The sequence below is a fragment of the Chrysoperla carnea genome, chromosome 4 (assembly GCF_905475395.1).
Source record: "Chrysoperla carnea chromosome 4, inChrCarn1.1, whole genome shotgun sequence".
NCBI lineage: Eukaryota > Metazoa > Arthropoda > Insecta > Neuroptera > Chrysopidae > Chrysoperla > Chrysoperla carnea.
Window position 1 is genome coordinate 6,579,328 of NC_058340.1, and position 27,284 is coordinate 6,606,611.

General features: G+C 29.7%; 6 protein-coding genes across 6 annotated transcripts; 4 read left to right on the top strand and 2 right to left on the bottom strand.

The window, feature by feature from the left end:
• Positions 1-722: 722 nt before the first annotated feature.
• LOC123297313 (sphingolipid delta(4)-desaturase DES1) lies at positions 723-4,166 on the bottom strand. The gene is made up of 6 exons (XM_044878924.1): positions 3,938-4,166; positions 3,694-3,870; positions 3,142-3,281; positions 2,456-2,669; positions 1,927-2,138; positions 723-1,093 (listed from the first exon to the last, which is right to left on the bottom strand). The coding sequence occupies exons 1-6, from the start codon at positions 4,017-4,019 to the stop codon at positions 953-955; spliced, it is 966 nt and encodes a 321-aa protein (XP_044734859.1). The 5' UTR covers positions 4,020-4,166; the 3' UTR covers positions 723-952.
• A 1,493-nt stretch (positions 4,167-5,659) lies between these two features.
• On the top strand, positions 5,660-11,020 carry LOC123297739 (protein arginine N-methyltransferase 1; the record flags this gene model as incomplete). Its single annotated transcript, XM_044879500.1, has 7 exons — positions 5,660-5,767; positions 5,840-6,321; positions 7,736-7,912; positions 8,594-8,781; positions 9,456-9,682; positions 10,228-10,590; positions 10,938-11,020. Coding segments are annotated over exons 1-7 (1,536 nt in total), but the record flags the coding sequence as incomplete, so codon positions are not given.
• A 1,057-nt stretch (positions 11,021-12,077) lies between these two features.
• Positions 12,078-14,911, top strand: LOC123297970 (protein SGT1 homolog). The gene is made up of 5 exons (XM_044879814.1): positions 12,078-12,215; positions 12,294-12,515; positions 13,550-13,640; positions 13,700-13,914; positions 14,667-14,911. The coding sequence occupies exons 1-5, from the start codon at positions 12,180-12,182 to the stop codon at positions 14,772-14,774; spliced, it is 672 nt and encodes a 223-aa protein (XP_044735749.1). The 5' UTR covers positions 12,078-12,179; the 3' UTR covers positions 14,775-14,911.
• Positions 14,912-17,223: 2,312 nt separating this feature from the next.
• Positions 17,224-21,590, bottom strand: LOC123297534. The gene is made up of 4 exons (XM_044879235.1): positions 21,200-21,590; positions 19,712-19,861; positions 18,998-19,172; positions 17,224-18,134 (listed from the first exon to the last, which is right to left on the bottom strand). The coding sequence occupies exons 1-4, from the start codon at positions 21,464-21,466 to the stop codon at positions 17,689-17,691; spliced, it is 1,038 nt and encodes a 345-aa protein (XP_044735170.1). The 5' UTR covers positions 21,467-21,590; the 3' UTR covers positions 17,224-17,688.
• A 1,454-nt stretch (positions 21,591-23,044) lies between these two features.
• On the top strand, positions 23,045-26,000 carry LOC123297742 (snRNA-activating protein complex subunit 4; the record flags this gene model as incomplete). The annotated part of the gene is made up of 2 exons (XM_044879503.1): positions 23,045-23,180; positions 24,300-26,000. Coding segments are annotated over exons 1-2 (1,797 nt in total), but the record flags the coding sequence as incomplete, so codon positions are not given.
• A 27-nt stretch (positions 26,001-26,027) lies between these two features.
• LOC123297714 lies at positions 26,028-27,047 on the top strand. Its single transcript, XM_044879470.1, has 2 exons — positions 26,028-26,748; positions 26,815-27,047. The coding sequence occupies exons 1-2, from the start codon at positions 26,076-26,078 to the stop codon at positions 26,817-26,819; spliced, it is 678 nt and encodes a 225-aa protein (XP_044735405.1). The 5' UTR covers positions 26,028-26,075; the 3' UTR covers positions 26,820-27,047.
• The last annotated feature ends 237 nt before the right edge of the window (positions 27,048-27,284 follow it).

Genomic DNA, 27,284 nt, shown 5'->3' on the forward strand with positions numbered 1-27,284 from the left:
CTAATCGAAATCAGAACTATAAACTCTGCCTACTACAAATTGACAAATAGGATTAACGATTCTTAATATTTTGCCTATCGTCAGAGTCGGTTCAAGATTGTAGTGTAATATACTATACCCGTATTAGTGTAAGCATTTTCACTAGTGCGAAAAAAAAACGATACTGATGAAAAATTAATCACTTTACAAACGCTATATTTTCTTAGTTATATGACGAAAATTATTGTTTTAGAAATTAATCTGAGGGGACTTATATTTTTGAGCAAAATATTTCGAAAGTTAAGGAATAGTTATTCTCAGTGAATACTATACAGTTTGGCAACCATCTCGTTAGCATTTTATAATATATGACGTTTTTATGCATAAAACAAAGAAAACAACACAGTAATGTTGTATAGCAATCACATTTGGTGTGTCTATTGACAGCGATCATATCACATAGGAGACAGTGCCTTGAATAAAGCATCATGAAGTTTAGTGTCAGTAGACATACTAAACCTGCCTTGCTATAGTGATTGCTATATAACAGTAATGTTATTTTCTTTGTTTTATGCATAAAAACGTCGTACTTCATATATTATAAATGGCTAACGAGATGGTTGCCAAACTGTATACTAGTTACAATAATTATTTAATATCGTCTGATGTGCGAAATTGCACAGTAATATAAAGAGCAAAAAATAGGAGCCTTTGAAAAAAAAAACTTTAAATTGTTTATAAAAATTAACTACTCGCGAACGACAGACATCTAGAGTGTCCTTGCGCAACCACATTCAATATGATTGTAATGGTCATGATGTTAGACACATCCTCTACGTCCACCTTCTGATAATATCTCATATTTTTTAAATTTATAAAAATCAGATATATTAAAAAATAAATTGGCTAATAAATTGTATAAATGTTGTCCAAAAGTTACTATTTCGCATAAATAATAAGGTTTATTTGTATGTTAAGTTCGTAATCCACGATGTTTTCTTTTAATCCTCGCATAAGGACCAATGTCTGGATCTGTTATGAAGTCATAAAGAACCCCCGTCCATGAATGATGTTGGGGTAAGTTGTCATAATATTCGGCCGCTATACGTTTTACCTAGAATTTAATATTTAGCTATAATTCAAAATTTCAATATTATTAAGGTAGTACGAGCACCAAGGCAATTTTAGATTTAGAGTTGAAATTATTTGTACCTTATTTTCAACTTTAATGGTGAATTTTGCGATATCTGCCTTAGGTTTCGAAATATTAAAAGCTAAATAATTAAACAAAATTTTAAATTTTCTATATTTTGAAATTTACTCCAGATATCGAAAATTTTTATTCTTACTTTTCGTCTTATATTGTCAAGTTATAACATAATTCACCATCAAAATTGAAAAAATATACTTTTTTTAAATTTGTGTCCCCACTGCTTACACATCCTTAATTAGTCGGGTACAACAGGTTTTTTTTTGTTTTTAATAATTGATTAAGGTTTTAAGTTAAATATTTATATTCCACCGACTTGTTTTGGAAAAATCTATCAAAATATAACATCCATGTACCGTTTTCCCATGAGACCAATGTTGAATATGCCTACTTTTGAAGTCATTTATTTATTTAAAGAATCGGACAACTCTCGCAAAATTTTCAGAGTTGATTTAGACTTAGACCAACTTCATATAAAAAGAAAGTCTAGCCTTTCTCCAAAATTGCCGTGGCGCTCGTAATCCTTAATCTAACCTATATTATAAATCTTATATAATAATTCTTCAAAATTATTAGGATATAACCTAAGATGGTTAAAAATTTTTTAGGATAATTTTCTGAAGCCTATGCAAAAAACTGCTAGTCAATACACATTATTTCCATCAAACAATTTTTTCTTAAGAATCAATAAATTCTAGGTCCGTTTATCGTACATTATCATTATTCTATTTACTTACTTCGGGGAGTCTGGAACCAGGAACTGCTGGAAAATCGTGATGCTCATTATGATATCCTACATTAAAGGTAATAAAATTTAAAGGACCATAATAGCTGTATGTTTCATATCCTTTTTTAAACATGTAATGTTCTGAAATAAAATGGCCTGCAACTGGATGTAAGCCCATTGCCAACAAAGAACCAGCAAGTAAATAAACAATAACACGACCACCTAAAAATAAATAGGAAAATTATTAATGATGTCATCACCGGCAATTAATCTTCCTCTGGTAAAAGATTAAAAAAACGAGGTGCGAAAAATCTCAATTTCTACAACATCTAGGAATTTAATTTTTAGTGTCATGTTATAAGTTTGACCGCTATGTATGTGTGTGTGTTTGTCTGTCTGTGGCATCGTAGCGCCTTAGCGGATGAATCGAAAAAAACTCATAAAAAAACGTGTTTTTTTTGCGTTCGCAACCAGATTTTGTAGCACCTCGCTCCCTTAATTTCAACCTTAGTGTGAATGAATTATTTAGCTTTTGTTACCTAAATAGTACCAGACAATTGCATCAAATGTCAATTGAATAACTGCATTAATGTATTCTAAATTTGTAGGAGCCTTTGGATAGGTTACTAATGGACGAAATATATAAAACAGTGGTTGTAAAATAACCCAACAAAATTTTCCAAATGTTGTGCAAAATAATCGTGCTTCAAATAAAGTCGGCAAGTCAGTATCTAACACTTCATCGCCTTGATACTGAAATAAAAAATTAAAAATCAACAATTAACAATTTTTCCTTTAAACGGTCAAAAGTACGTACTTGATGCTTCTGTTGGGAGCCAGAAAGTCCGACATTTATACTTTGGTACCAATAGAAGCAGTAAATACGTACTTTGTCAGTTTTACTAATGTTTGCCAGTTATGAGTTAGAGGGAGTTTTTAATTGAACCGAAAAACTTAGATTGAATTCAATACCCGTGTAAGATGTGTGCCTTTGAAATTAACATTTTTCGTTTGAAGCATTTTCCTCGATTAAACTTATTTTTTGAGTTTCACACATATGTCAAGTTAAAAAGGCACCCTGTATATTAACTACAGTGTTTTCTTCTATTCTCTCTTTTCTCTATGGCAGGGATGCGAACCAATGTCATGAAATTTTTTAATATACAATTTTATTTCGAGTATCATGGTATTTATGTCAATAGCTAATTAATAATTCTTTACTTACTCGATGATGTTCCAAATGATATTTTCGAAAACTAATTGACATTGGCAATCCAATTGGTAAATTTGCAAAAAAACCAAACAATCGATTATGCATTGGTCTGCCATGTCCAAATGCCAAATTGTGGGATATTTCATGTACCGCTGTAAAAAGATTTAATGCAAATAATTCAGTAATAGACAAAAAAAAAATGTCATACGGCGAAACATAGATCCAGTAAACGAATTCGGATAATTCTTACGAGTTCTATTCCCAAATGGCAAAGAATGAAACTCTTACAATGTATCGTTATCGATGGCTCTTTTCGAGAAGAAACGAATTTATAGTAAACTTTTTCCTTTAGATGAACATAATACGCCAAATACGATGGCTCAAAAGTTGCAAAATTGTGCTACCCTAATATGTGCTAACCAAAATTTACAGGATAGGTCATTTTAATCTATAATAGCTAATAGCTCGTTTTGTAGTTAATCAAAAAATAACTTAAACAAAAGGTTGCTGAGTTTGATGAGGCACATCATGTTCTGACATCAAAGTATTGTATGAAATGTTTACCTAACATCAAGGAATGATTTATAACGCCTCCAAAACAATATGCCGTTAGTAATAAAATTGGCCATGGTTGATCCTTTATTACGAACATCATAACAATTTGTGTGAAAACCATACCCATCACCACCCATTTAAAATTTGGATCATATCCAAATAGTTTTTTAATTTGTGGATATTTCGCTAAAAATTAAAATAAATTATTTTTTATACATTTTCATTAGAAGTTGATAATTTATTCTAAAAGTACCTAAAATTTCTTTTCGCCGGCTAGCATGTGGTTCATCTGTGTAAGACCATTCAAAATCATCTTTTGTAACTTTTGCGCCCATTTTAAAAAGATTATTTAATTTATATTAATTTTGATTTAAAAATTAAAAAAAATATTAATATCACATGATTTTAATTAAATATACGAATATTTGCTGTCAAGTGACATTTAAATATGAAATTTGATTAGTAAACTAAAAATGTAAATTTGGTATGACTAATATTCACTTGGAATGTCTAAAGATATTACTAAAAACCAGTGACAACTAAACTATTTATTTTAGTATAGTCAAAACTTATGACCAGTCAGAATAGGGGCTCGAATTAAATTTTGTTTATCACTTCAGATGAAGAAATCTCACTTCACGAATAGAAAAGTGAAGTTGATTTTTAAAAATCACTAGTATTCAAGATATGAACGTTTAAAATTATTAATTAAACAAGGGAAAACAAACAATTGACTGAGTTAATTGTTCAAATACCATGTAGAGACAGTGTTGATTACTCTGTCGCATTGCACATACATACATGTCACACATATATAACTGATATAGCCATAACATACATACTATACAATTTGCGCATAATTAGCGCTCTCACGGATAAACAGTGATGTTAACGAAAAAATGTTTCAAACAAAAGTTGTTTATTTTTTTATAAGGAACATTTACGTTTAAACTTTTGTTCTATCTCTAATGGTTTACAAAATGGGTCCCACGGAGACCCAAGACCCAATTGACCTATGTTGCTCATTTACGAACTTGACCTCACTTTGTTCCTGGTGGGGGTTCCGCGACCGCTCTCATTTTTTCTGTCACTATCTGACAGTCTATTGATAAATACAATTTTTGTTAATAGATAGTCTTGTTAATAAATACTTCTTGATATATATTTAAACCACTTGAAAGGGAGGAAATTCTAGGAATAATAAATTTTTGAGCGTGGTTCCGTATTCAAATATCGTTCTAGGTAACTAGTTCAAGTTTCTTTTTTAAGTTTTGAATGTGATATCCATCAGAACTCCGAATATATATTTTCTAAGCGGGAGTGTAAAGCGTCATGCGAACATGAAGGTCGTGTGAAGTTCGCTGGTTCACTTTTGTTTATGTTTCTAGAAAATTATCAAGGTTAAACTACTGTTCCACCCAAGAACACACAGGCGTCCCTATAGTATCAAATTATTCGGGGGGCACCAATAGTAGAAAAAATGGATAGTTCATAGAAAAAAAAACTTGTAGTAAGATTAAAAAAAGATCCGCTAGATGGCAACACTAGGGGATACAAATATATCCTGCCATCTAAAGGATCTTTTTTTAATCTTCAGAGGAAAAAGGCTAATTGTGATGAACAATTTATATATATTAATAAGAGGACATCCATAAATTACGTGAACCTTTTTTATACAATGTAGACCTCCCCCCCTTAAGTAAGATTTAGTGAGATTTGTTGGGACACTCCCTCCCCCTTATATGATATTTAATGCACTGAAAGTATCTTACCTCTACAATGCCAGTACTCGCACTAGTAAAATGGCGGTGATTCATGACATCATGACGTTTTTTGACGTCATTAAGTACTTTGGAAGTGTACTGGAAGTCTATTTCGCGGAACGAATTTCTCTCCAGTAAGAGCACTGTACAGTACTGCTAGGATATAGCGGAACGCACCCCATGTGTATGCGATGCGTGCGCTCAATCTGCAGTCAATCAGAAATATGAAAAACTAAAAACCACATGTGATATTTTCGAAATGTGTTAAGTTCAATTTATAAACAAAATAAATAGAGTTACAATAATGAACGTAAATTCAGGTACATAAATAAAATAAACCTTTATAAAATAAAACATTTTTTTATTTATTTAAATATTCCTATTATTATTAGATTTAGAAGTAACTGCAAATTTACAAAATGAAAAATCGAATGATCATGTAAGAAATTGTAATAACTCAGACGATTCCGATTCAGATGGCTGGGATGAAATGGAACCTGCCGATGGAATGGAACCATCAATATGTCTATTTTGTAATGAAGAATATTCTCAGATAATGAATGCCTTAAATCATTGCTCCACAGGTCATAAATTTGATTTATATTCCTTTACAAAAAAGCATAATATGAAAGATATATATTCATATATAAAATTAATTAATTACATTCGAAAACATCAAATTTCGAGTAAAACTTTATTAGAATGTGATCAACCTCTTTGGCTAGATGATGAATATTTAAAACCTGTTATTAGTGATCAATGGTTAATGTTTGATTTTGAAGATTGGATTGAAAATTGTCAGAAAAACGATGCTACATTTGAAAATAATAAGGAGACACGAGTTGCCGAAACATTACAATCATACTTTGCACAGGTACTTTGAATGATCAATTTTAATAATATGTAATCAATGAATAACTGCGATTTATTGACTGAAATTTTTTAACAATATGCTATCAATCATAATTACGATTTCTTGAGTGATAAATGATAGTACATTATACAGTGAAACCTGGTTAAGTGAGACATCAAAGTATCTGCAAATTTGTCTTACTTACTTACTGAGATATTCCACTTAACCCAGTGTCTTAGATATCCAGGTATAAATAAATATCTGTCTCATTTACAGAGGGTTCCATTACTAGACGTCAGAATACAGGTTATTTAAGTTATAGAGGTGCGATTATTAAATAAAATAACGTATAGTACCCAGAAGTACGTAAACTGTAACGCACTCTTTACTAAGTTTTCCGTCATGACAGGACTCATCATTGAAGGTGAAAGTTTTATCAGGTACATACCCGCTTCTTTTGCGTTAAAAATATCATATAAAAGAAGGATTACGCAGAAGAACTGGTAGGTTTTCAATCTATTGGCTAAAGTTAATATCAATGGCGTTACTTTCTCCACAAATTTCTTTGTAAACTATACGGTTTCTTTTTTTTAACCCTTCCAATCAACCATTGGCGCTACTAAAATTATGAATACCGAGAATGTTTTTGTTACGAAGTTGCTTGGCCCATGTTAGCAAACACTGTTCAAGTTCAGGATATTTTGATAAACGAACACGTTTTAGTTTTCCTTGTCCTTCAAGAGTAGATTTTGTCACATTAAATTCAACACAGACTTCATCGTGTGTCTTCCCACTTTCATAAACGGATATTAACTTCACTTTTTCACGTACTGATAACATTCAGATTTCATCCTTCGTTTCGGCATTTTTCAAATAAACATCCGTATGATAGTAAAGCAAAACTAAAACTGATGGCCAATGAGGCTCAAAATTAGTTAAGTGCGGAATTGGCCAGTAGAATAAGAATAAGTAAGTAATCAAACAAAAACGTTGTTATTTCAGTTTTCAGTTACAGAGGTTAATGCATATAAAATTCACTCGGTGTCACAGTTATAGTGGTAACTTATGACGATAAAATCGAAAGAACGATTTCCAGATATAGAGATTTGCTTCGCCCCACTAATAAAGGTAATTCATTTCCAAAGTGGTCCCAATCAGCATGGTTTCCAGTTTTGGAGGTTTTTCTCATTTATCCAGGCCCCACTTAACCAAGTTTCACTGTATAATAATTTTATATTGAAAATGAAAATGGAAATATGAGCCGGATTTGTTTTCACTTGACATTTTAATAAGCTTTTCCTAAAAAAGTTCAGTATTTTCATAAGTATAAATTAGGTGATTTTTTCACTTAGTAATCTGAAGGGGAAACTCAGATATTATTTCACGGGAGACAGCTAGTTATAAGTGTAAAATTTAAACTAATTTATCAATTTAGATTGAACAACAAAAAGAAATTATAAACAGAGCTATGGAGGATATAAAGAAAATGCAAGAAGTAACTCGGAATTTAGTTGAAAATACTCAATTAAACAATGAATATTCAAAAAATATTGAAAATGAATCATATTTTACATCATACGCACATTTTGGTATACATCATCAAATGTTAACGGTAAAATTTTATCCAAAAATTAAAATAATTTAGAAGCCATGGCGTTTTTTGTAGCCGATTTGAGTTAGAAACTAAACTAAATATATTAAGAGTTAATATGCAGGGCCTGTTTAAGGATGTCTAAGCACCAAGGCAATTTTAAATAAAGAGATTTTTTTACATGAAGTTGGACTAAGAGCTAAATCAATCCTAAAAATTTTAGGGGGTTTGCCCGATTATTTAAATAAATAAATGATTTCAAAATTAGGCATATTTGACATTGGTTGTTTTATGGTAAAACGGTAGATGGATGATATGTTTTCATAGATTTCTGCAAAAGCAGTTGTGCCCGACTAATTAAGGATGTATGAGTACGGTAGTGGGGACACAAATTTCAAAAAATATATATTGTAATTTTGATGGTGAATTATGTTATAACTTGACAATATAAGACGAAAAGTAAGAATAAAATTTATCGATATCTTTATATTTTTAAAATATTGAAAACCAAAGCAGATTTTGAAAAATTGTATTCTTATTTTTCGTCTATAATAACAAAATTCATCATCAAAGTTGAAAATAAAGTACAAATACGCACGAAAATCTTTAATGTAACGTAGGATTTAAATTCGCTATTAAAAGGGGTCACTGGCTTCAATATACTAAAAATAATATTTGTTTCTATGGCTATACGAATTTTAGGATAAAGTTAGAACTGAAACATACAGATCAGCAATTTTAAATAACAGTAAATCATTTTCCGATAAATTAGTATTGGATTTAGGGTGCGGCACTGGAATCTTATCAATGTTTAGTGCACAAGCGGGAGCTAAACATGTTATTGGAGTTGATCAATCTGCAATTATTTACCAAGCCATGGATATTATAAGGTAAAAAGTAAGACAAAATTGTACTTTCTAGAACTAGAAACACGATTTATAGAGAAATCTAAATTAACTTCTATTCTATTCTATTCTATTCTAGCAAAATTGTTATTATTAAATGAAATTTCTCTGAAGGACGAGGAAACGGGGGTTTATACCAGAAATTGAAACATTTACCATAATAATCGATACCTTTTAAAACAGCAAAAATGAAAGTTTGTTCCAAGCATTGACTATTGACATGGAGACTCTTTTTTCCACGATCCAGTTGCGAGCGCAAACAAACACGAGTTTTTTTTGGGAAGAATTTATTTTAAATAAATTTAAAAAAACGTATACATATAGAACATTTCTTTAATTTAAGATCCCGTTGTCCGATTTCAAAAATTTGACATAGTACTGCTCTTGTAGACGATCTTCTGTAGGTCTTCCAAAAAAAGGTGTCCGGCGGTGAGCACTATATCTCTGGTTTGGATTATTCAAAATGAAAAAATCCAGAAAATTTCTTTAGTCGATAGATGAATATAGATATTAATCGAATAAATAGTCAAAATTTAAATTTTTAACAATAGAGCGGTTTCCAAAATATTGAAATAGTTTTCAGAAATCTTATTCCTTCGAATAGACTAAATGTTGACCACGTTAATATCGAAATTATATAAACTTGAACTTTCTTTTAGAGAAAATGGATTCTATGATAAAGTGCAATTAATTCATGGTGAAATTGAAAATATTAAGTTACCATATATGCACGTAGATATAATTGTATCCGAATGGATGGGATACTTTTTGTTGTTTGAAGGAATGTTGGATAGTTTTATCTACGCGCGTGATAAACATTTATCACCAGGAGGAATACTTTTACCTAATAGATGTACATTATTGTTAACAGGATGTTGCGATTTAGGTAATTATTAACACAAATCTGTTTAAAGAAGTGCCTGAACTTTAAATAAGTTAAACAAGTGAAAACAAACAATGGATTTTTGTCCTAAATTTGAAAAATTGGTTTATACGTTACGTTAGTATCTGATTTACACCGAAATAGTATTACAGTGGAACATGGTTATGTGAGACATCAAGGGACTCGCCAATTTGTCTCACTTATGGAGGTATTCAGTGTCTCAGATGTTCAGGTATAAATAAATATCTATCTCATTTACGGAGGGTTCCATTAATAGAGGCCAGAATTGGGACCTCTGCATGAGTTCCAGTTATGGAGGTTTCTCACTTATCCAGGTCCCACTTAGCCAAGTTCCACTGTATTTAAAAAAACACTGTTTGCATAGAATGAATGGTATCGCGACTTTGCATACAAACATTTTTGTATACAAGTTTAAGCAGTTTGTTATCTACGTATCATGATAATCATTAGAAACTTTTATCCAACCGATTGATTCTTAGTGAATAAAAGCCTCTTATTAATAGTGTCAAATTTGTTAATATTTTTAGATCGCCATAAAGAACTAATCGGTTTTTGGAACGATGTTTATGGTTTCAAAATGACCTCAATGATTGGTGACACCATAGCCGAAGCAAGTGTGGAAATAGTTCCTAGTGATAACATTATAACAACATCGGCCACAATTTTAGATCTAGATTTGTATACTTGTACTAAAAATGCAGTTAATTTTGAATCATTAATAGAATTGAAAGCGTTAAATGATGGTCATTTGACGTCAATTGTTGGTTATTTTGATACGTACTTTACGTCAATGTCGGAAGATTTTACATTTTCAACAGGACCTGATTCTACACCAACACATTGGAAACAAACGATTTTCTATTTACGTGATCCAATACCTGTTAAGAAAGGTAGTTGAATATATTTTAATATTTATTGGCACACATTTCTTAAATAAAAACCTGTATGTTTCGATGTCATCTTGTGAAAGAGTTTAAAGTTTCGAACGTTCCTGAAAAGATTTTTTTCTGATTTTGCTGAACGTCTTAATATTTAGAAGCGTGGAAAAATACTGATCAATTACGATTTCTGCCCTGAAGAGGCTACTAGAGAGGAAGTTAGGGGGAATGACTTATGTGACAAAAATTGACATAGTGACATCAATAACTCGGTGACTTTTCGATCGATATAGTTTTATTTTGAGAGATGTGTGGTTCATTTTTAAATTTTTGATTTTAATTAAGGTGTTTTATTTTAGATGAAGTAATTAAAGGCAGTATAAAATGTTCAAGAGGCAAGAACGAATTAAGATCACTGATTGTTCATTTAAAAATTGGAAATTTTTCTCAAGAATATTTTGTTAATTAAATTTTTGTAAAATATTTTTTTATATAATTTTATTAATAAAATAAATCTTTGAATTAAATCGAATCACATAAATTTTATTTCTTAACAGAATTAACATTTCTTCTGAATTTTCTCCGCATCTGTCACACGCGGGAGATTGTCTTTTTCCAATCTGATGTTGGAACTTGTTCAGGTTATCATGCCCTGTGAGTAACTCTAAAAATGTTTTCGTATTTATAAAGAACAACTTTCTAATTTAAAGCGTTCATATAATGTTTGTCAGTTATGAATCTAATTAGTAGGCTTTTAATAGAACCTGAAAACTTAGATCGAATTCGATGTCGATGTCGGTATAAGATGTGTCCCTTTGAAACTAATATTTTTCGATTGAAGTAAATTTATTTATCAAGTTTCAAGCATATTTTAACATTAAAAAAACCCTGTATATGTAAGGGCGGCAAATATTATTTTCACCCGAAGTGGTTAAATAGCAAGATCGGGCTCTGATCTAGTATAATAATAGGGTTTTTTTTAGTGCCGGTATATTAAAAAGTCTAACATAAATTAAATATTTAGAGAAATCCAAAAAACCGGCGTTAAATAAAATCTGAAAAGAAAGAAACAAGTCCAATAGTTTACATAGTGACTTTAATAGTCGGGGCTCATTAATAAAATTTAGACCGATTCAAATGTTCGCAATAATGGACCCCGACTGTTAAAGTCGCTATGTAAAATATTGGACTTTTTTCTTTCTTTTTAGATTTTATTTAACGCAATCGGGTTTATGATTTTTTTAAATTATTTTATTGATGAAAATAAACAACAAAAGTGGACTAAAATTTACTTATTAAAATTAAAGTAAATTTTCATAATGTCAAATATCCTATTTTTCTACCAAGAAATTTCTAGAAATTTAAAAAATAATCTACAACAAAACTGAAATCACCAACAATTTAGTATGTAGGTATTTGTTATTAATATGGCATACGTCCATCTTTGTCTTTCCATTATCCATTGTATATAGCCATTTCAGTTTACAATTATTTAGAAAAAACTTGTCATCTCCAAGTTTCATTATTAAAATCAGATGTTGTCAATCTTTATTCAAGAAAAATAAATAAAATTTAAAAAAAATATATAAATTTTATTAATAATGGGAGATTCAACAACAAAGGATTCCCAAATTCAGGTATTAGAATTACAAATATAATTAATATTTTTATACAAGAAAAATAAAGGTTAAATAAATTTAAAAATACTTTTGAAGCGACCTAAAATCAAGCACGATTGGTATCAAACAGAAACTCATGTTGTGATTACAGTACTTGTAAAAAATGTTGAAGAAGAACAATTAAAAGTTAATTATTGTGAACGTGCTCTTAGTTTGAGTATAAATCTTCCAAATACCGAAAATGAATATAGTTTGGAATTGGATTTAGCTCATGAAATCGTTCCAGATCATTGTTATTATAGAATTTACTCAACAAAGGTTTGTACAATTATTTTATTATATAAAAAAAAGTTTGCCACACGTTCAGTTCATTCATTATTGGCCATATCGATAAGTCAAACAATTAAATAAACGATATTTGTTCCTAGGGGTCGTCCAAAAAGATGTCATGCCTTAAGGGGGGAGGGTTCACAAAACGTGACCATTTGTGACAGTGTCCCGGTGAAGGGGGTTGTTGCAATGTGACAACGGATCTAGTAATTATAGTAGGGATGTAGTATAAAGCCCTACTTTAGACGAGGGGGGTGTATCATTCAGGGGGGAAACAATGTGCCTACTTTTGATTGGCTGCGGCTCTCATTTGTGGGAAATTCAAATAGAACGATAATATTTCGTGTGTTTTAGATTTTAATATTTCTATATCCATGGTTTTAGATTGCCTCAAGCAATATGCCTGCTATTGATTGGCTGCGGCTGTTCGCACTCTCAATTGCGGGAAAATTTAAATGGGTAGCGAATTCTGCATGTGTTGTAGATTGGTCCGAGCAAAAAATGAACGAAATAGTTGTTTTTAAATTTGTTTATAACTTTTTTTCGATATTAAAGTTAATATCCGATGAAGTTTTGAGTAATTTGTTCACATACCTTCAGTTTTTTTTAGCAAACAATTAGAAAATTTTTCGAAAAAAAAAATCATCTTTCGTAAAAACTTTCCTCTTGGCCAAGGAATTACAGTAGAGCGGTTTTTTGGGGCTTAATCTCATCGTCTAGGCTTCTTTTATCATGATATTTTAGCAGCAAGTGAAATTTTTAAGTTTTGATGCGGAAATCGGACCTTAAAAAAGTGCATTTTTGGGTATTGAAATTCGGAGGTGTAATTAGATTAATTTCACTATCTCCCGATTTGGTGGTTTATCTCACGTCTTCCCGAAACTTGGAGATGGGAGGATTCTTCCAATCCTAACTAACACTAATGTAAAAAATCCAGCGCATGACAAAAATTTTGCAGATCTGCCTCCTAGTATATACAAATCAATAGAGATAAAAATTACGTAATTACTTACAAATTTTAGATAGAAATTAAATTAAAAAAGAAAGAAGGAATTCGATGGACAAATTTAGAAGGTGATCCGGATGTGGTTGCGGCAAAACCTATCCCTAAAGGTAACTTAAGAGTAAATTATTTTAAATAATTAAATTCTAAAGTTTTCAAATTGATATAGAAATTTTGAATGCATCGACAACTAATACAACAACATCAGTTCCAAAATATCCTAGTTCTTACAAAAAAGCAGTCGATTGGAATGCTGTTGAAAGACAAATAAAAGAAGAGGAAAAATTGGAAAACCCAGAAGGAGAGGAAGCATTAAATAAAATGTTCCAAGAAATATATGGAAAGGGTTCTGATGAAGTTAAAAAGGCAATGAATAAGAGTTTTGTAAGTGTTAATTTTATAACCCTTTAAATAGCTAATACAGTGTAACCTGGCTAAGTGAGACATCAAGGGATCTCCAAATTTGTCTCACTTATAGAGCTATTCCACTTACCTAGTGTATCTGATATCCAGATATAAATAAATATCTATCTCATCAGAGGGTTCCATTAATAGAGGTCAGAATATAGGTTATTCCAGTAATAGAGGCGCGATTATTAAATAAAATAACGTCAATCCATTTTCTACATTTGTTAAAATCAACAGCGTTACTTTTTCCACAAATTGCTTTGAAAACTATACCGTTTCTGTTTTTAAATCCTCCCAACCAACCATTGCTGCTTCAAAAATTATGAATACCGAGCATTCGCGCGAAATCTTTTGTCTTTTCTTTAATCATCGATCCACTTACCGTTTTTGTTACGTTGCTTGACCCATGTTGGCAAATACTTTTCAATTTCAGGATATTCTGATAAACGTACACGTTTTAGTTTTTCTAACCAAAAAACCTCCTAACCAAAAAATTAGGTGTTATAAGTTTGACCGCTATGTGTGTGTGTCTGTCTGTGGCATCGTAACGTCTAAACGGATGAACTTATTTCGATTTTTGTTTTTGTTTCGTATGAAAAGTAATTTAATGGAGAGTGTTCTTTGCTATGTTTTACGTGCGAGTTTAAAGTTAATACTTGAAAAATTTATATTTTTAATCCATATTTACTTAAATCTATATTTAAACCGTTTTACATATTTTATTTCAGTTGGAATCGGGTGGAACGGTTCTTAGTACAAATTGGGGTGAAGTTGGAAATAAACAAGTGGATGTTAAACCACCGGATGGAATGGAATTTAAAAAATGGCAGAATTAAAAAAAAGACTTGCATGTGTATTTAAATTTTTTAATTTTGTATGATAACGTAAAATCAATAGGTTCCCGTTTATTATTAATATTCGATCAATTAAAATTAATTTACGATAAAACAATTAATTAAAAATTATTAAATTTTGTATTTGAAAGCAAACTAATATAAAAAATCGATTTTCTTATAATATTAATGCACGTTTTTGAGATTCGTTTCATTTCAAAGAATTCGTCGATCGATTGATGAAGATATTATGGAAAATTTATGATATATGCATAGTCTTATAATTGAAATTATGTTGATCATTATTTACTAAATACATTTTAATTTTTTGTCCATGTAAATGTATTTTCTTTTTTTTATGAACTCGTTAATATAGTTATATAAAATTAATTGCACTTATGATTTTTTATTTTTATAAAGAAGAGAACCTAAAATATTCTATGGACAAAAAGATGGAATTTTAGATCTGAATGAAAAGTTTTGAAATTTTTATATCTTATAGCATAATAGAAGCTAAAGAGTGTTTCAATAAAAACACTGGTTTTGAATTCTATGCCATTATCAGTGTCATAATTTGATATAAAAAATAATAAGTCGTTCGTTAGTAGACAGCCGGAGGTTATGTAAAACGGAGTGCTACAATCCTCAACAACGAATTCTTATTATGAAGAATGATTATCAAAATGGTGAAAGTTCGGCAGCTACAGTTCGCAAAATTCGTACAATTATGGGCCATTGAAATTCTCCAAATGAAGCCACTGTGAGCAGATTAATGAACAAATTTAAGTAAATTGGGCCTATAAATGACGAGAAAACACCTAAAATAAAATCACCTAATTAGTCCATTTCCGGTTGTCTCTCTGTTCATTCGTTTGTGTACACGATAACTCAAAAACGAAAAAAGATATCAAACTGAAATTTTTATAGCGTGTTCAAGACATAAAAAGTGAGATCGAGTTCGTAAATGAGCAACATACAGATATGCAGAGCTACATGAAATGGTGTATTATACAGTGTGTATGTACATTTCAACAGTATTCATCCTTAATATCGCTTGACCTGATGTAATTATTGTTTTGAGTGAAAACACGTCGATTTAGATATTGAAGGGGAAGTTCATAAATGGTACCTAGAGATTTTTAGGAAGACAAAAAGAAGGTAAGAAGAAAAACTTATAGATTCAAATTTGTTTATTGATATTAGTATTTACAAGTTTATTTTTAACAGAAATCAACAACATGGTGAGTAAGCTTCGATAATCTCGCATAGCATAATTACGTGATTTTTATTAACAATAATTTGAAGTACCCCTAATCTCTCAGTGGATTAGAAGTCTCATTAATATGTCGTATAATACGCACAATGTATATCGGAACTTACTCAATATAAATTACTAAAATATAATTGCATTTTCCAATTTTACCTACTACTAATACTCACAGTCTTAAAATATTTTTTTTTTAAGTTAATAACCCCTGCTAAAATTTTCAGAATTGATTTAAACTTAGTCCAACTTCATATTTAAAAAAAATCAAGCCTTTTATCCAAAATTGCACTGTCGCTCGTACATTAACTACACTATTCGAAGCTATCTACAAATTTACGAACTTTTGCCTTTTTTCGGAAAAAACTCTGGGTACTAAAATTGCGCATTTACAGTGAACGACGTGAAGTGATGGTGGCGAAGAGTATTGTTTATCTTAACTCGATTACAATGTCAATAGTTCGCTAGTATCGTTTTTTATAAAAATAAAAATAGAAAGCTAAAATACTTGGACTTGGAACATAAAAAACATTCTGTATTTGAAAAATAAATATAAAAAAGTACAGGATGCTACTTTGTTGGCAACATATGGAAAACTTTTTTATTATAAGGTTTACGAAAAAAGTTGTTACATATAATTATATACATATAATTGTTCTTTAACAAAATTGTTTAAATTCATTCCTACATATCTCGGGAGTGATTTCTTGAACTGTTTCCCTTATTACCTATTGAACTTTCTCAATTTTTGAACACAATCTTATAATAAAAAAGTTTTCCATATGTAGTCAATTTAAGTAGTACACACCCACCCAGTGGCGTGCACTGAGTTTTCAGACTAGGTAGGCAGCAATTTTTAAAAGCTACTATATAATCAAAAATATTGCATATTGGTTTAGGTTCTTCGTCATGGTCATGAAGTAAATAATGATGTAGGTATTTGTAACCACAAATATCTCTAGATTGTCTGATTTTATAGATTTTATTGATAAAAATTAAATAATATCAGTGAAAAGATGGTGTTATGAGTATACGGATTTTTTCCAAAAGTGTGATACTTAATTAAGAGAAGCTTTCTAAATGTTTTCAGATTGATCGTATTTTTTGCGGCCGTAGAAAAATTATGAATATCGTTGTAACCGGTGTCGTTCCAGGCAGTTTTATGTAAAATTTTATGCAAATGTCATAATTTGTCGTGTTGTTAGACAGTGACTATTTATGCGTTCGTATTTGTGGCATTTTATTGTATTTATACGAACGCACACACACTTAAGCCGCACACACTTATGTCTATGGCTATAGCTCACATACAAACATTTAGGAACGAATAGTTTTTGACTTTCCCGAGGAGTTCTCAGCAGCGCTAGTGCAGCGTAATGAGAAGTTACTTAAAATTGAATGAACGTGCTGGTATAATCTGTATGCTGTATATAATTATAGATGATACCCGTTAAGATTTTTTGTTTATTGATCGTACTCGTAGATAAATAATATTAGATATCAGAACAAGATTATACATATTTATCTTAATTATGTAGGGTAGGCAGTGTCTTTCTGTCTATATACAATGCACGCCACTGTAGACACCCTGTATATTTTTTTGTGACATATTTTTTAAAAAATTGGAGGATTCATCCATTTATTCTGAACGAGTTAACGTTGTGAAAATACTACACTAAGTAAGAAAATAACACCACATGTACATAATATACCTAATCCAAAACTTGCTCCATGTACTGCATTAATATTATCTAAATTAGCATTGGCATTTTCGCCAAGAAAATTAATTTGTTGTTGATTATTTTTGGCGATCATATTTAAAATTTCTTGTTGATTTGCAGTTAATGATTTATTAAACTTTTGTAAATTATTTTTAATTTCAATTTCTGTATCTAATGTAGCTTTAATAATATTTTGTAAATTATGTATTGTTTCATATGTAACAGTATTTGTAACAGAAACACTTTTTAATTTTGTTGTTGCTTCGTTTAACATTGGTATAATTTTTTTTAATTCAAAATTTTCTGGATGTACTTCGTTATGATTTTCTACTAACTGTCGTACTAGACGTTTATGTCTCCAATCTGATATTAAATATGCTAAAAGAAATTAATTGAATATTAAAATCATTGAAATTTTGTAAACTAATATTAGTCTATCCATCCATTGTTACTAAATGGCTTCTACAAGGCTATACCTTTTACTAACGGAGATGACTAGCGTTTACTTTAATTTGACATGATTGTACTTTTCATAATAAATAACATTGTCTGCGTTCAGCTAGACAAAATAAGTGCTAGTCTTCTTAACATACCTGTGGTGTCATTATTATCTTTCCACTCAGTATGGTTTACATCGGTTGAACGCGGTTACAGATGCCAAAAAATTGTTCAGTCCACAGAGTAATAGGTATACGGTGGAATCTGGTTAAGTGAGGCATAAAGGGATTCGCAATTTGATCTCTTCTTATGAAGTTAAAAAGGCAATGAATAAGAGTCTTGTAAGTATTTATTTCATAACCCTTTGAATAGCTAATACAGTGAAACCTGGCTAAGTGAGACATCAAGGGATCTGAAAATTTGTCTCACTTATAGAGCTATCAGTTTTTCACGTACTGATAACGACTTGAGTCTTTGTTTCGGCATTTTTAAATAAACAACCGTATTTTATTGCCAAATGGCAAAACCGAACCCTAATATTTTGATCATACTTGTCTTCTTCCATGGAAGCGCGATGACATGGCCATGGACTACACATAGAACGTGATCCAAAATTATAAATGTTTTATACTTTCTTCGATTATTTAAAAATACGACTTAAAGATTTGGAAAAACTTCAAAATTGTCTATTGTTCTTTAAATAATTTATTGAACCCGATTACAGATTCAATTTCGTTACTTCGTTCAAAATAAAATAATTTAAGCTCACAAATAAATAAAATGATGTGGAATTAAGTACTTACTTACAAATGATGAAATCACAGTTAGTAATAAACTCCAGTATTTGGTGCGATCACCTTGCCAACGTTGTTTCTCATGCGAATCACGTACAGCATTACTCATATACGTAAAATAATCTCTTTCATCTCGTTCAACATTATGTAACTCTCCACGTATTCTTCTTTCATCGAGAAGTAACTGTAATATTTAAAATAATCTTCACATTGTTTCTAAAAAATCTAAAAATTGTTTTTAAATACAAGGATTACTTCCAGATGAATCCAATCCATTCCAAATTTGATTTTTTTTTTTAAATTCGTAGCGAAGGAGCTACGTTAGATAAGCGAATTTCCTCAAAGATTAAAAAAGAACACTTTTTTTTTTAAAATCGAATATTGAATTTTTAATTTTTCAAGAATTTTTATTTCGAAAACTATGCGCCTACAGAAAAAATCGCAAGATAACTTTTTTGCTTAAAAATACTTTACTAACTTTATTAAGTTGTTGCGTAAATTAAACATGACTATACAACTCTAGCTGATCCACGCAGGGTTTTTTCTATTTTATTTTTAGCAACTTTGTAGTAGATCCCTTTAACTTTCTAACGATAATACTTAACTTTTTTTAGAATTTTAACAATTAACGCAGTACTTCAATACGAAACACAAATGGTAGCTGTATCAAAAACGGAAGTCAGCTATGTTAACGATCAAGATAGAACTAAAAATATTGCTTACTCGATTTTCTTCACCAATAGTAGAATACCATTCAGGATCATCTCTACTTAATGTATGAAATCTAGATTGTAATTCATTACGTTTAGTTGTAATTTTATTTAATTCTTCATTTAATATTCGTCTTTGATCTTGTATCAGCAATAATTTTTCCTAAAAATAATCAGTTCACAATTTCAATTTAAAACATACATTGTGGTTCATAAATACACCACTAAAAATTCCTGAAATGCTGAATTATGCTTAGCCTAACAACTTTTTGCTTTGCGAAAATTCTTGAAATAGGGGTATTTTTCTTTCATGCAGTCGGGAAAATTTGTAATTGGATGGACAAGCCTAATATTATTAGATTTCTGTTTTTTTTTATTGTAACGTGGAGATCATCGAATAAACAAGTGAAAACAAACAATTGACTGAGTTAATTGTTGAAATACCATGTATCGACAGTTTTGATGACGCAATCGTTTTTTGACGTCAATGTTTTTTGACGTCACGAAAATAAAGAAAGATTTCCACTCTTAAATAGACACACACACAACTGATATTCCCATATTAATACATACTAGAAAATTTTCACCTAATAAGCGCGAAAACGGTAGTGTTTTAAAATTAGATACATTTAATCATCAGTTTACCTGAAATTCGATTTGAAAATCAATGAAAATCGTTTGAATTCTGTGGAATATTACATTTTTAAATGAAATGAGTACATTTGAATAATTTTTGGGAATCTCTAGAGGGGGTCAGCTGTCCCTATATGCTTCCCCTTGGCGACGTCCATGTAGGGAACGACCAAATTTGTTAAGAAATAGTTTTTTACATGACGATCAAGTACCAACCGGTCACTTAACAGAAATAAAAATATCAAAGTGAGCAAGTGATAACTCGGCCTAGTGAAAATAAATGGGTCTAAGTTACTGTCTTGCTGATTATTCGGTGAGGGATCAACGATGCTGTCTTGCTTACATTGGATCTAGGCAAAATATCTATTTTACACCAAACAAGTATTCGATGGAGTTAAAATTTTCCGCGAGTGTGTGCTTACACTTAAATAGAATCAAGCGAGTCAGAACTCAATCGAAACTATTGAAATAATTTATGCATTGGGTCGAATTAATAGCTTAATTCGAATTAATAGAAAATGATGAAACTGAGTCATTTACTTGGCATGGTCGATCGAGCGTCTATTAGTAATGAATACTCGGCCAAATACTGCTTTGATATAAATTAGGCATCAGTTTTCAATCTGTTATAAATGATTTAAATCGTTGATGATATTTATGTATAATTTCCTTCTATCATTAATGTTTTAAAAATTAAAAATATAAATGATATTTTGAAATAAAATTTGTATCATGTCGATGTGTTAAAACTTAATTTGTTTAAAAACAAAAGAATGTAAAGCACTTAAGTGACTTAATTACTTTGTATAATTTAAAAGATTTATATTCTTAATTAACAAATATTTATCAACAAATAAATAAAACATACTTGGGCATCTATAACACGGTCTTGATACATTCGAACTTCTTTAAGTCCAGTTAATTCTTCATATGTATCCATTATTTCTATAAATTTTTTTCGTATCACCTTTTCGCGAGGCGTTGATGTATCGAATTCTTTTCTTTCTTGAGGTAATGTTTCTGCAACATTTTTTTGTAATTTCCAGCTACTTGTAAAAATATATCTTTGAGTTTTGTAGGTTAATATTAAATATTTATGAAATGGGCTATAAAATTGTTTTAATATTGGTGCCATTGATTAAATGAATCGTAACAATTAATAAATTAATCATTTATAATTAATAAATGTTCAGATTGTTAATTCATTACTTGTCTAAGCTCTTATATTAACTTATTATAGTTGATATGAATCGATTTTGATGAAGTAATAAAGTTCAAAGGTTGATTGAATATAATTTAAAATTAATAATTAATGATTATCAATTAATCGGTTTCAATCTTCTTATTATTTAATTATCAAATATAAAAGAAAATTCGATCAAATAAAAATTTGAGTGATAACAATTCATTTATTTTAAAATCTATGAATAACTCCTTTAAAAAATTGGTCTTGTAAGTCTATGGTTAAAAATATTTTACTTTTCTAAAGTGAGAGGTCCTCATAGACCTTTTCATATTAAAAAGTGATTACCTTTTGTTTCGGAAAGTTTGCAAAAAAAACAAACAAGTGAAAACAAACAATTGACTGAGTTAGTTGTTGAAATACCATGTATAGACAGTTTTGATGACCCAATCGTTTGTTTTTTGACGTCACGTAAGTAAAGAAAGATTTCCACTCTTAAATAGCCACACACACATAACTGATATTCCCATATTAATACATACTACAAAATTTTCACCTAATTAGCGCCCTCGTGGGTAAACAGTGATGTTTACAAGAAAATGTTTCAAACAAAAGTTGTTAATTTTTTTATAAGGAACATTTTTTACATTCAAATATTTGTTCTATCTCTAACGGTTTACAAGATGGGTCCTACGGACCCAAGACCCAATTGACCTATGTTGCTCATTTACAAACTCAACCTCACTTTTTACGTCTTAAGCACAGTATAAAAATTTCAGCTTGATATCCCTTTTCGTTTTTTGAGTAATCGTGATGACAGACGGACAGACGACAGATGACAGACAGACAGGCATACGGAAATGGACTAATTAGGTGATTCTATGAACACCTAAACCAAATTTTTTTTCGTAACATCATTACTTTTAAGCGTTACAAACTTGGGACTAAACTTAATACACTATGTATATTTCATTAGAGAGTACTATGGTAGTGTACTGGCAGTCTATAACGGAACGAATTTCTCTCCAGTAAGAGCCTGCTCTCTGCCCCTTATTGCGATCAACCGATTTACAGCGATTTCCCGAAAGTTGAAGTATTTTTTTGAATCTTAAATGAAATTTTTTTAGTTATGTTTTAAATGTTATCATCGCATTAAAAAAATATAATTTGAACATTTTGTTTATTAATTCAATTACCATTATCTAAAATAAATAAATGGTAAGATATCCAATATCTTACATTACAATTTTCATTAGAGTACTGATTAGCCCATTCTCCATGGAATAGACCAAATTAAACAAGACCTCTGTGACACGAAATGACAAATGAAATGCACCCCATATCTTATCTATGATGCACTCGCGTAAAATGTTCAAGTTTGGTGTAAAATAATTAACGTTGTGTAATTCAACAAATGTTTCAGTATTAAATTTGTGTTGAGAATTGAATAAAAAATTTAAAAAAACGTTATTTATCACAGATAAATAATTATAAATTTTATCAATTAATGTGGTACATGTGGTATATTTATAAAAATATATGGTTTTATTGAACATTGGAGACACGAACGATGTCGTTTGTTTCTGAAAGTATTATTGAAGCCGAAAAAGGTGATATAGAAAAGCTAGATGCATTTTTAAATAGTCAAGAATCGAGTAATGACTCAGTAAGTATTTTTATAAATTTTATATTCCTTTAATTGTAAAATAACGGAAATTACTTGTTGATGGAACATGATGTTAATACTTAACAATTCAATAAGAGTTAAGAGTCAGAAAGGTGTTTTCGATCTTCCACTTCGATATACTAATGACTTGAAATTAAAATTTAATAAAATTTAAATTTTTTAAAGCAACCATGCATCTGAAACTAGTAGTTTTATAAATCTTAATTTAAAAATTGCTTTTTGTAATGACAACCTTTATCGATAAAAATGCTTCAAACGAAAAATGTTGAGTGTGTAGGCGCACATCTTACGGAGACATTAAATTTGACCTAAGTTTTCAAGCTCAATGAAAAGCTCACTTAACTCCATAACTGGTAATCGACATATAAACATTTTAAATTAGAAACTTGTTATTGATTAAAAAAGGCATTTTTTTTCGTAACATTTTTGCACAAACCGTACAGTTTAGACAAAAAAGAACTGCAAAATTTTACCAAAAACTGATTTTTCTTATTAAAATTGTTATTTCGAATAATTGTTTCTGCGAAATCTAGGCACTCTTCGAAAATAATTTTCCAATAAATGCAATGAAAGTGTTTTTTTTTTTTCTCTAAAAAGATCATTTTTGTTCAAATTGAATGAACAAACGCATAAAAAGCTAGATTTTTGCCATCAATTACTGCCTAAACTATTCGGTTTACAAAAAAATGTTTGCGCATTTATAAAGAACAACTTTCTAATTTAAAACGTTCAGCTAATGTTTGTCAGTTATGAATCAGATTGAGGTTTTATTTGCACTTGAAATCTTGGATCGAATTCGACGTAGGTATATAAGATGTGTGCTTTTGAATCTAAGTTTTCGTTTGAACCATTTTCCTCGATTAAGTTTATTTATCGAGTTTCAAGTATATGTCAACTTAAAACAGAGACCCTGTATATCGTATTTTACTCTTATTTTCGTTAAATTTTCCCAGGTTTTAATAGAATCCACTCTCAAAATTTATAAGTGTCAAATATTTGTATACACTTATTTTTTGGGAACGTCCTTAACTAAAAAATAAAATAAATATTTATGTATTTTTTTGTAACTAAGATAATATCAAAAAAAATTTGTTTTAGGATACTAGTTTGGATGATGAAGAGGATGTTGATTTAGACGCTCCAGTAAATGATCCAGTTAGTATTACGCCAAACTCAAACATAAATGTTGAGTTTAATGATGTAACTCCTTATAATCAACAAGTCCAAACAATTTTATCAAACGTATCCAATTATAATTTGGATACTGTATTAATGTTGAACACCGCTCAACAGAATTTATTAATGGAAGCAATCACTAAGTATCAAAAATTATTGCAAAATTGTGATGAACAATTAAATCGTATTAAAATCATGAAAAATGAATTAACTACAAAGGCAAGGGAAAATAAATTCAGCAGTTGGTTTCGTTGTGGTGTCCCTTATTTTAAAGATAAATCCTTACGGCACAAGTGTCCTTCAAATAAAGATGTTTTTAATAAAATTACAAACGGTGAATTGGCGTTAATAGATTTGCCGCCATGCAGGTTTTGGCTAGCACATGAAAAAGAAGTGTTAAAAAAAGCAGTTTGCGGCCAATCTAAACAGATCAGACTAAGAATGATAAGAGACAAATCAAATAATATACAAAATATTGAACAATGGAAAAATAAACCTGCGGAAGAATGTGTTTTCCCAGTGTATGATAGAAACGTACTTATAGATTGGTTAAAAATATCAATCCATGATTTAAAAAGTCGCCATACTGATGAAGATTGTAAAGCTATGTGGTATCAAAGTTTACATCCCCATTTAAATAATAAACCATACGGTCCTCGAGAAGCACAGAAATTAAAAGAAATCGCTGCTAAACATAATTATCAAAATTGGGATTTAATTGCTGAAGAATTAGGCACAAATCGATCAGGATATTCTGTTTGTTTGTTTAATCGATTAAATCAAGATAAATGTAATAAAAGGACATTAAAATGGACTCCGGATGAAGATAATAGATTAATGTCCCTAATTGAGAAATATAAAATGGGGAATTTTATACCATGGGGAAGGATAGCTCATGCTTTTCCAAATCGTGATAAAACACAAATATATTGCAGATACAATACATCACTTAGAACTGAATTTAAAAAAGGAAAATTCTCGAAACAAGAAGATTTAATGCTAGTAACATTAGCGAAAAAATTTGGTAATAATATTAAAAAAATAAGTAGTTATTTTAAAGAACGTACTGCAACACAAATTCGTATACGTTATACGAGTTTAATATTAAATGAAAATAAGATAAGACCATGGACAGAAGAGGAAGATAAGAAAATAATTGAATTCGTTAAAGAGAATCATAAAGAATCTAAACCGATAAGTTGGAGTAAATTAGAAAAAATTATTGATAATCCATTTAGAAATCGAACAAATATTAGACATCGTTGGAATACTATTAAAAATTATTTAAATAGTTCGTTTGAAGGGGATGTTTCTATAATTCCTAGACCGTCAAAAAAACGATCAGGATCTACAGAAATAAACCAAACTCATTTAGATAAAGTAATGAAAGTTTTAAATAATGAAAAAACAAAAATCTGTGATTTACGTGATATAACCGAAGAAGTTTTATCAACAGAGATTAAACGAGAGTTCATTGATCAATTTCAAAATTTCTTTATACAAAAATTCTTTAAAATAAAATTTAAACGACCTATTGACGACATTTTAGAAATAGATGTTGTTAATATTTTATTCTTGATTAATATATTAAATGGGTGTATTTGTTTGGAATCATTATATCATAAAAAATATAAAAAATGTTATACCGAACATAATGAATTAAAAATTGTGGAGTTTTTACGAGATATTGTTGAGAGAATGAATGAAAATTGTAATGAAACGTTATCAAATTATCTAACAAAAACATATTATTTACCACAGTCTACGGGACATAAAACAATTGATTTAATTATCCCAAAATGTTTTTTATCACTTGATAAAATCGATCATTTGATAGCAGTAACGAAACCATTTTTAAAACATGTGATTTGGAAGGATTCTGAATTAGATGATTTTTATCATAAACCCACTGGACGTTTTGAACGTAACTTAAAATCTCAATTCTTCAAAGATGAAAATTTATTATTAAATTTAGAGAGTACTGTCGTTTCCTCTGCTACATCAATTACCTGTGGTGATTTTCTAGATAATTCTACAGCTAAAAACTATAAAACATCTCTAGTTACAGAAATATTTAAAAAACGTTTTTTAGCTATATTTAATTTTAAATCAATGGAATCAATAGTTAAGGAAATAGTTGATCTGTCGGCACACATGAAAACTGAAATCCCAACAGACGTGGAAACGAAACAATCAAAAGGATTGAAAAAAGGTAGACCTAGAAAAAAATTACCTGGTGGAAGGTTCAAATATGAAAGGGAAGAGGGCGATGATGAAGAAGATCTTTATAATAATCAAATTAAAACTGAACAAAATAAATTATTAACGAAAAATATAAAAGAAGAGCTAATGTCAGAAACTAGTCAAAATGGTATGGAAAATGATGAAATTGAATCTGTTTCAAAAAAAATTAAATTAAATTAATTATTTATCATAGTTTAGATCCAGCTTTTGGTCTAAGCGAAGGGGGAACGGGTACAGCCAACAAAATCTATGCTAAGTCTACGTTCAGATGGAGGGAAGTTGCTCTGACATATCCAACTCCCCCCATGGAACGTTCCATGCCATTTAATATAATTGAAAAATGACAATAAGGAGTAGTCAAAACGGTGTGAAAAATCATAAGAATCGAATTTTTTTTAAATGAAAAATGATCGCTTTGAAATTTGCAACCCAATTTATAAAGTTAATTATTTTTTTATATATTTAAAAATATAATACTTAAGAAGAAAGTAAATTATGCTAAGAAAGAAAACAAAATAATATATTGGTTTGGAAAAATAATTAAAAAAAGTTTGTTTTATAAAATGATTTATTTTTTTTTTATATATAATACAAATTTCATAAAAATGTTATAAAAAATAATACAAATAGTTTGTTAAATGAAACCAATTTAATAGAAAAATC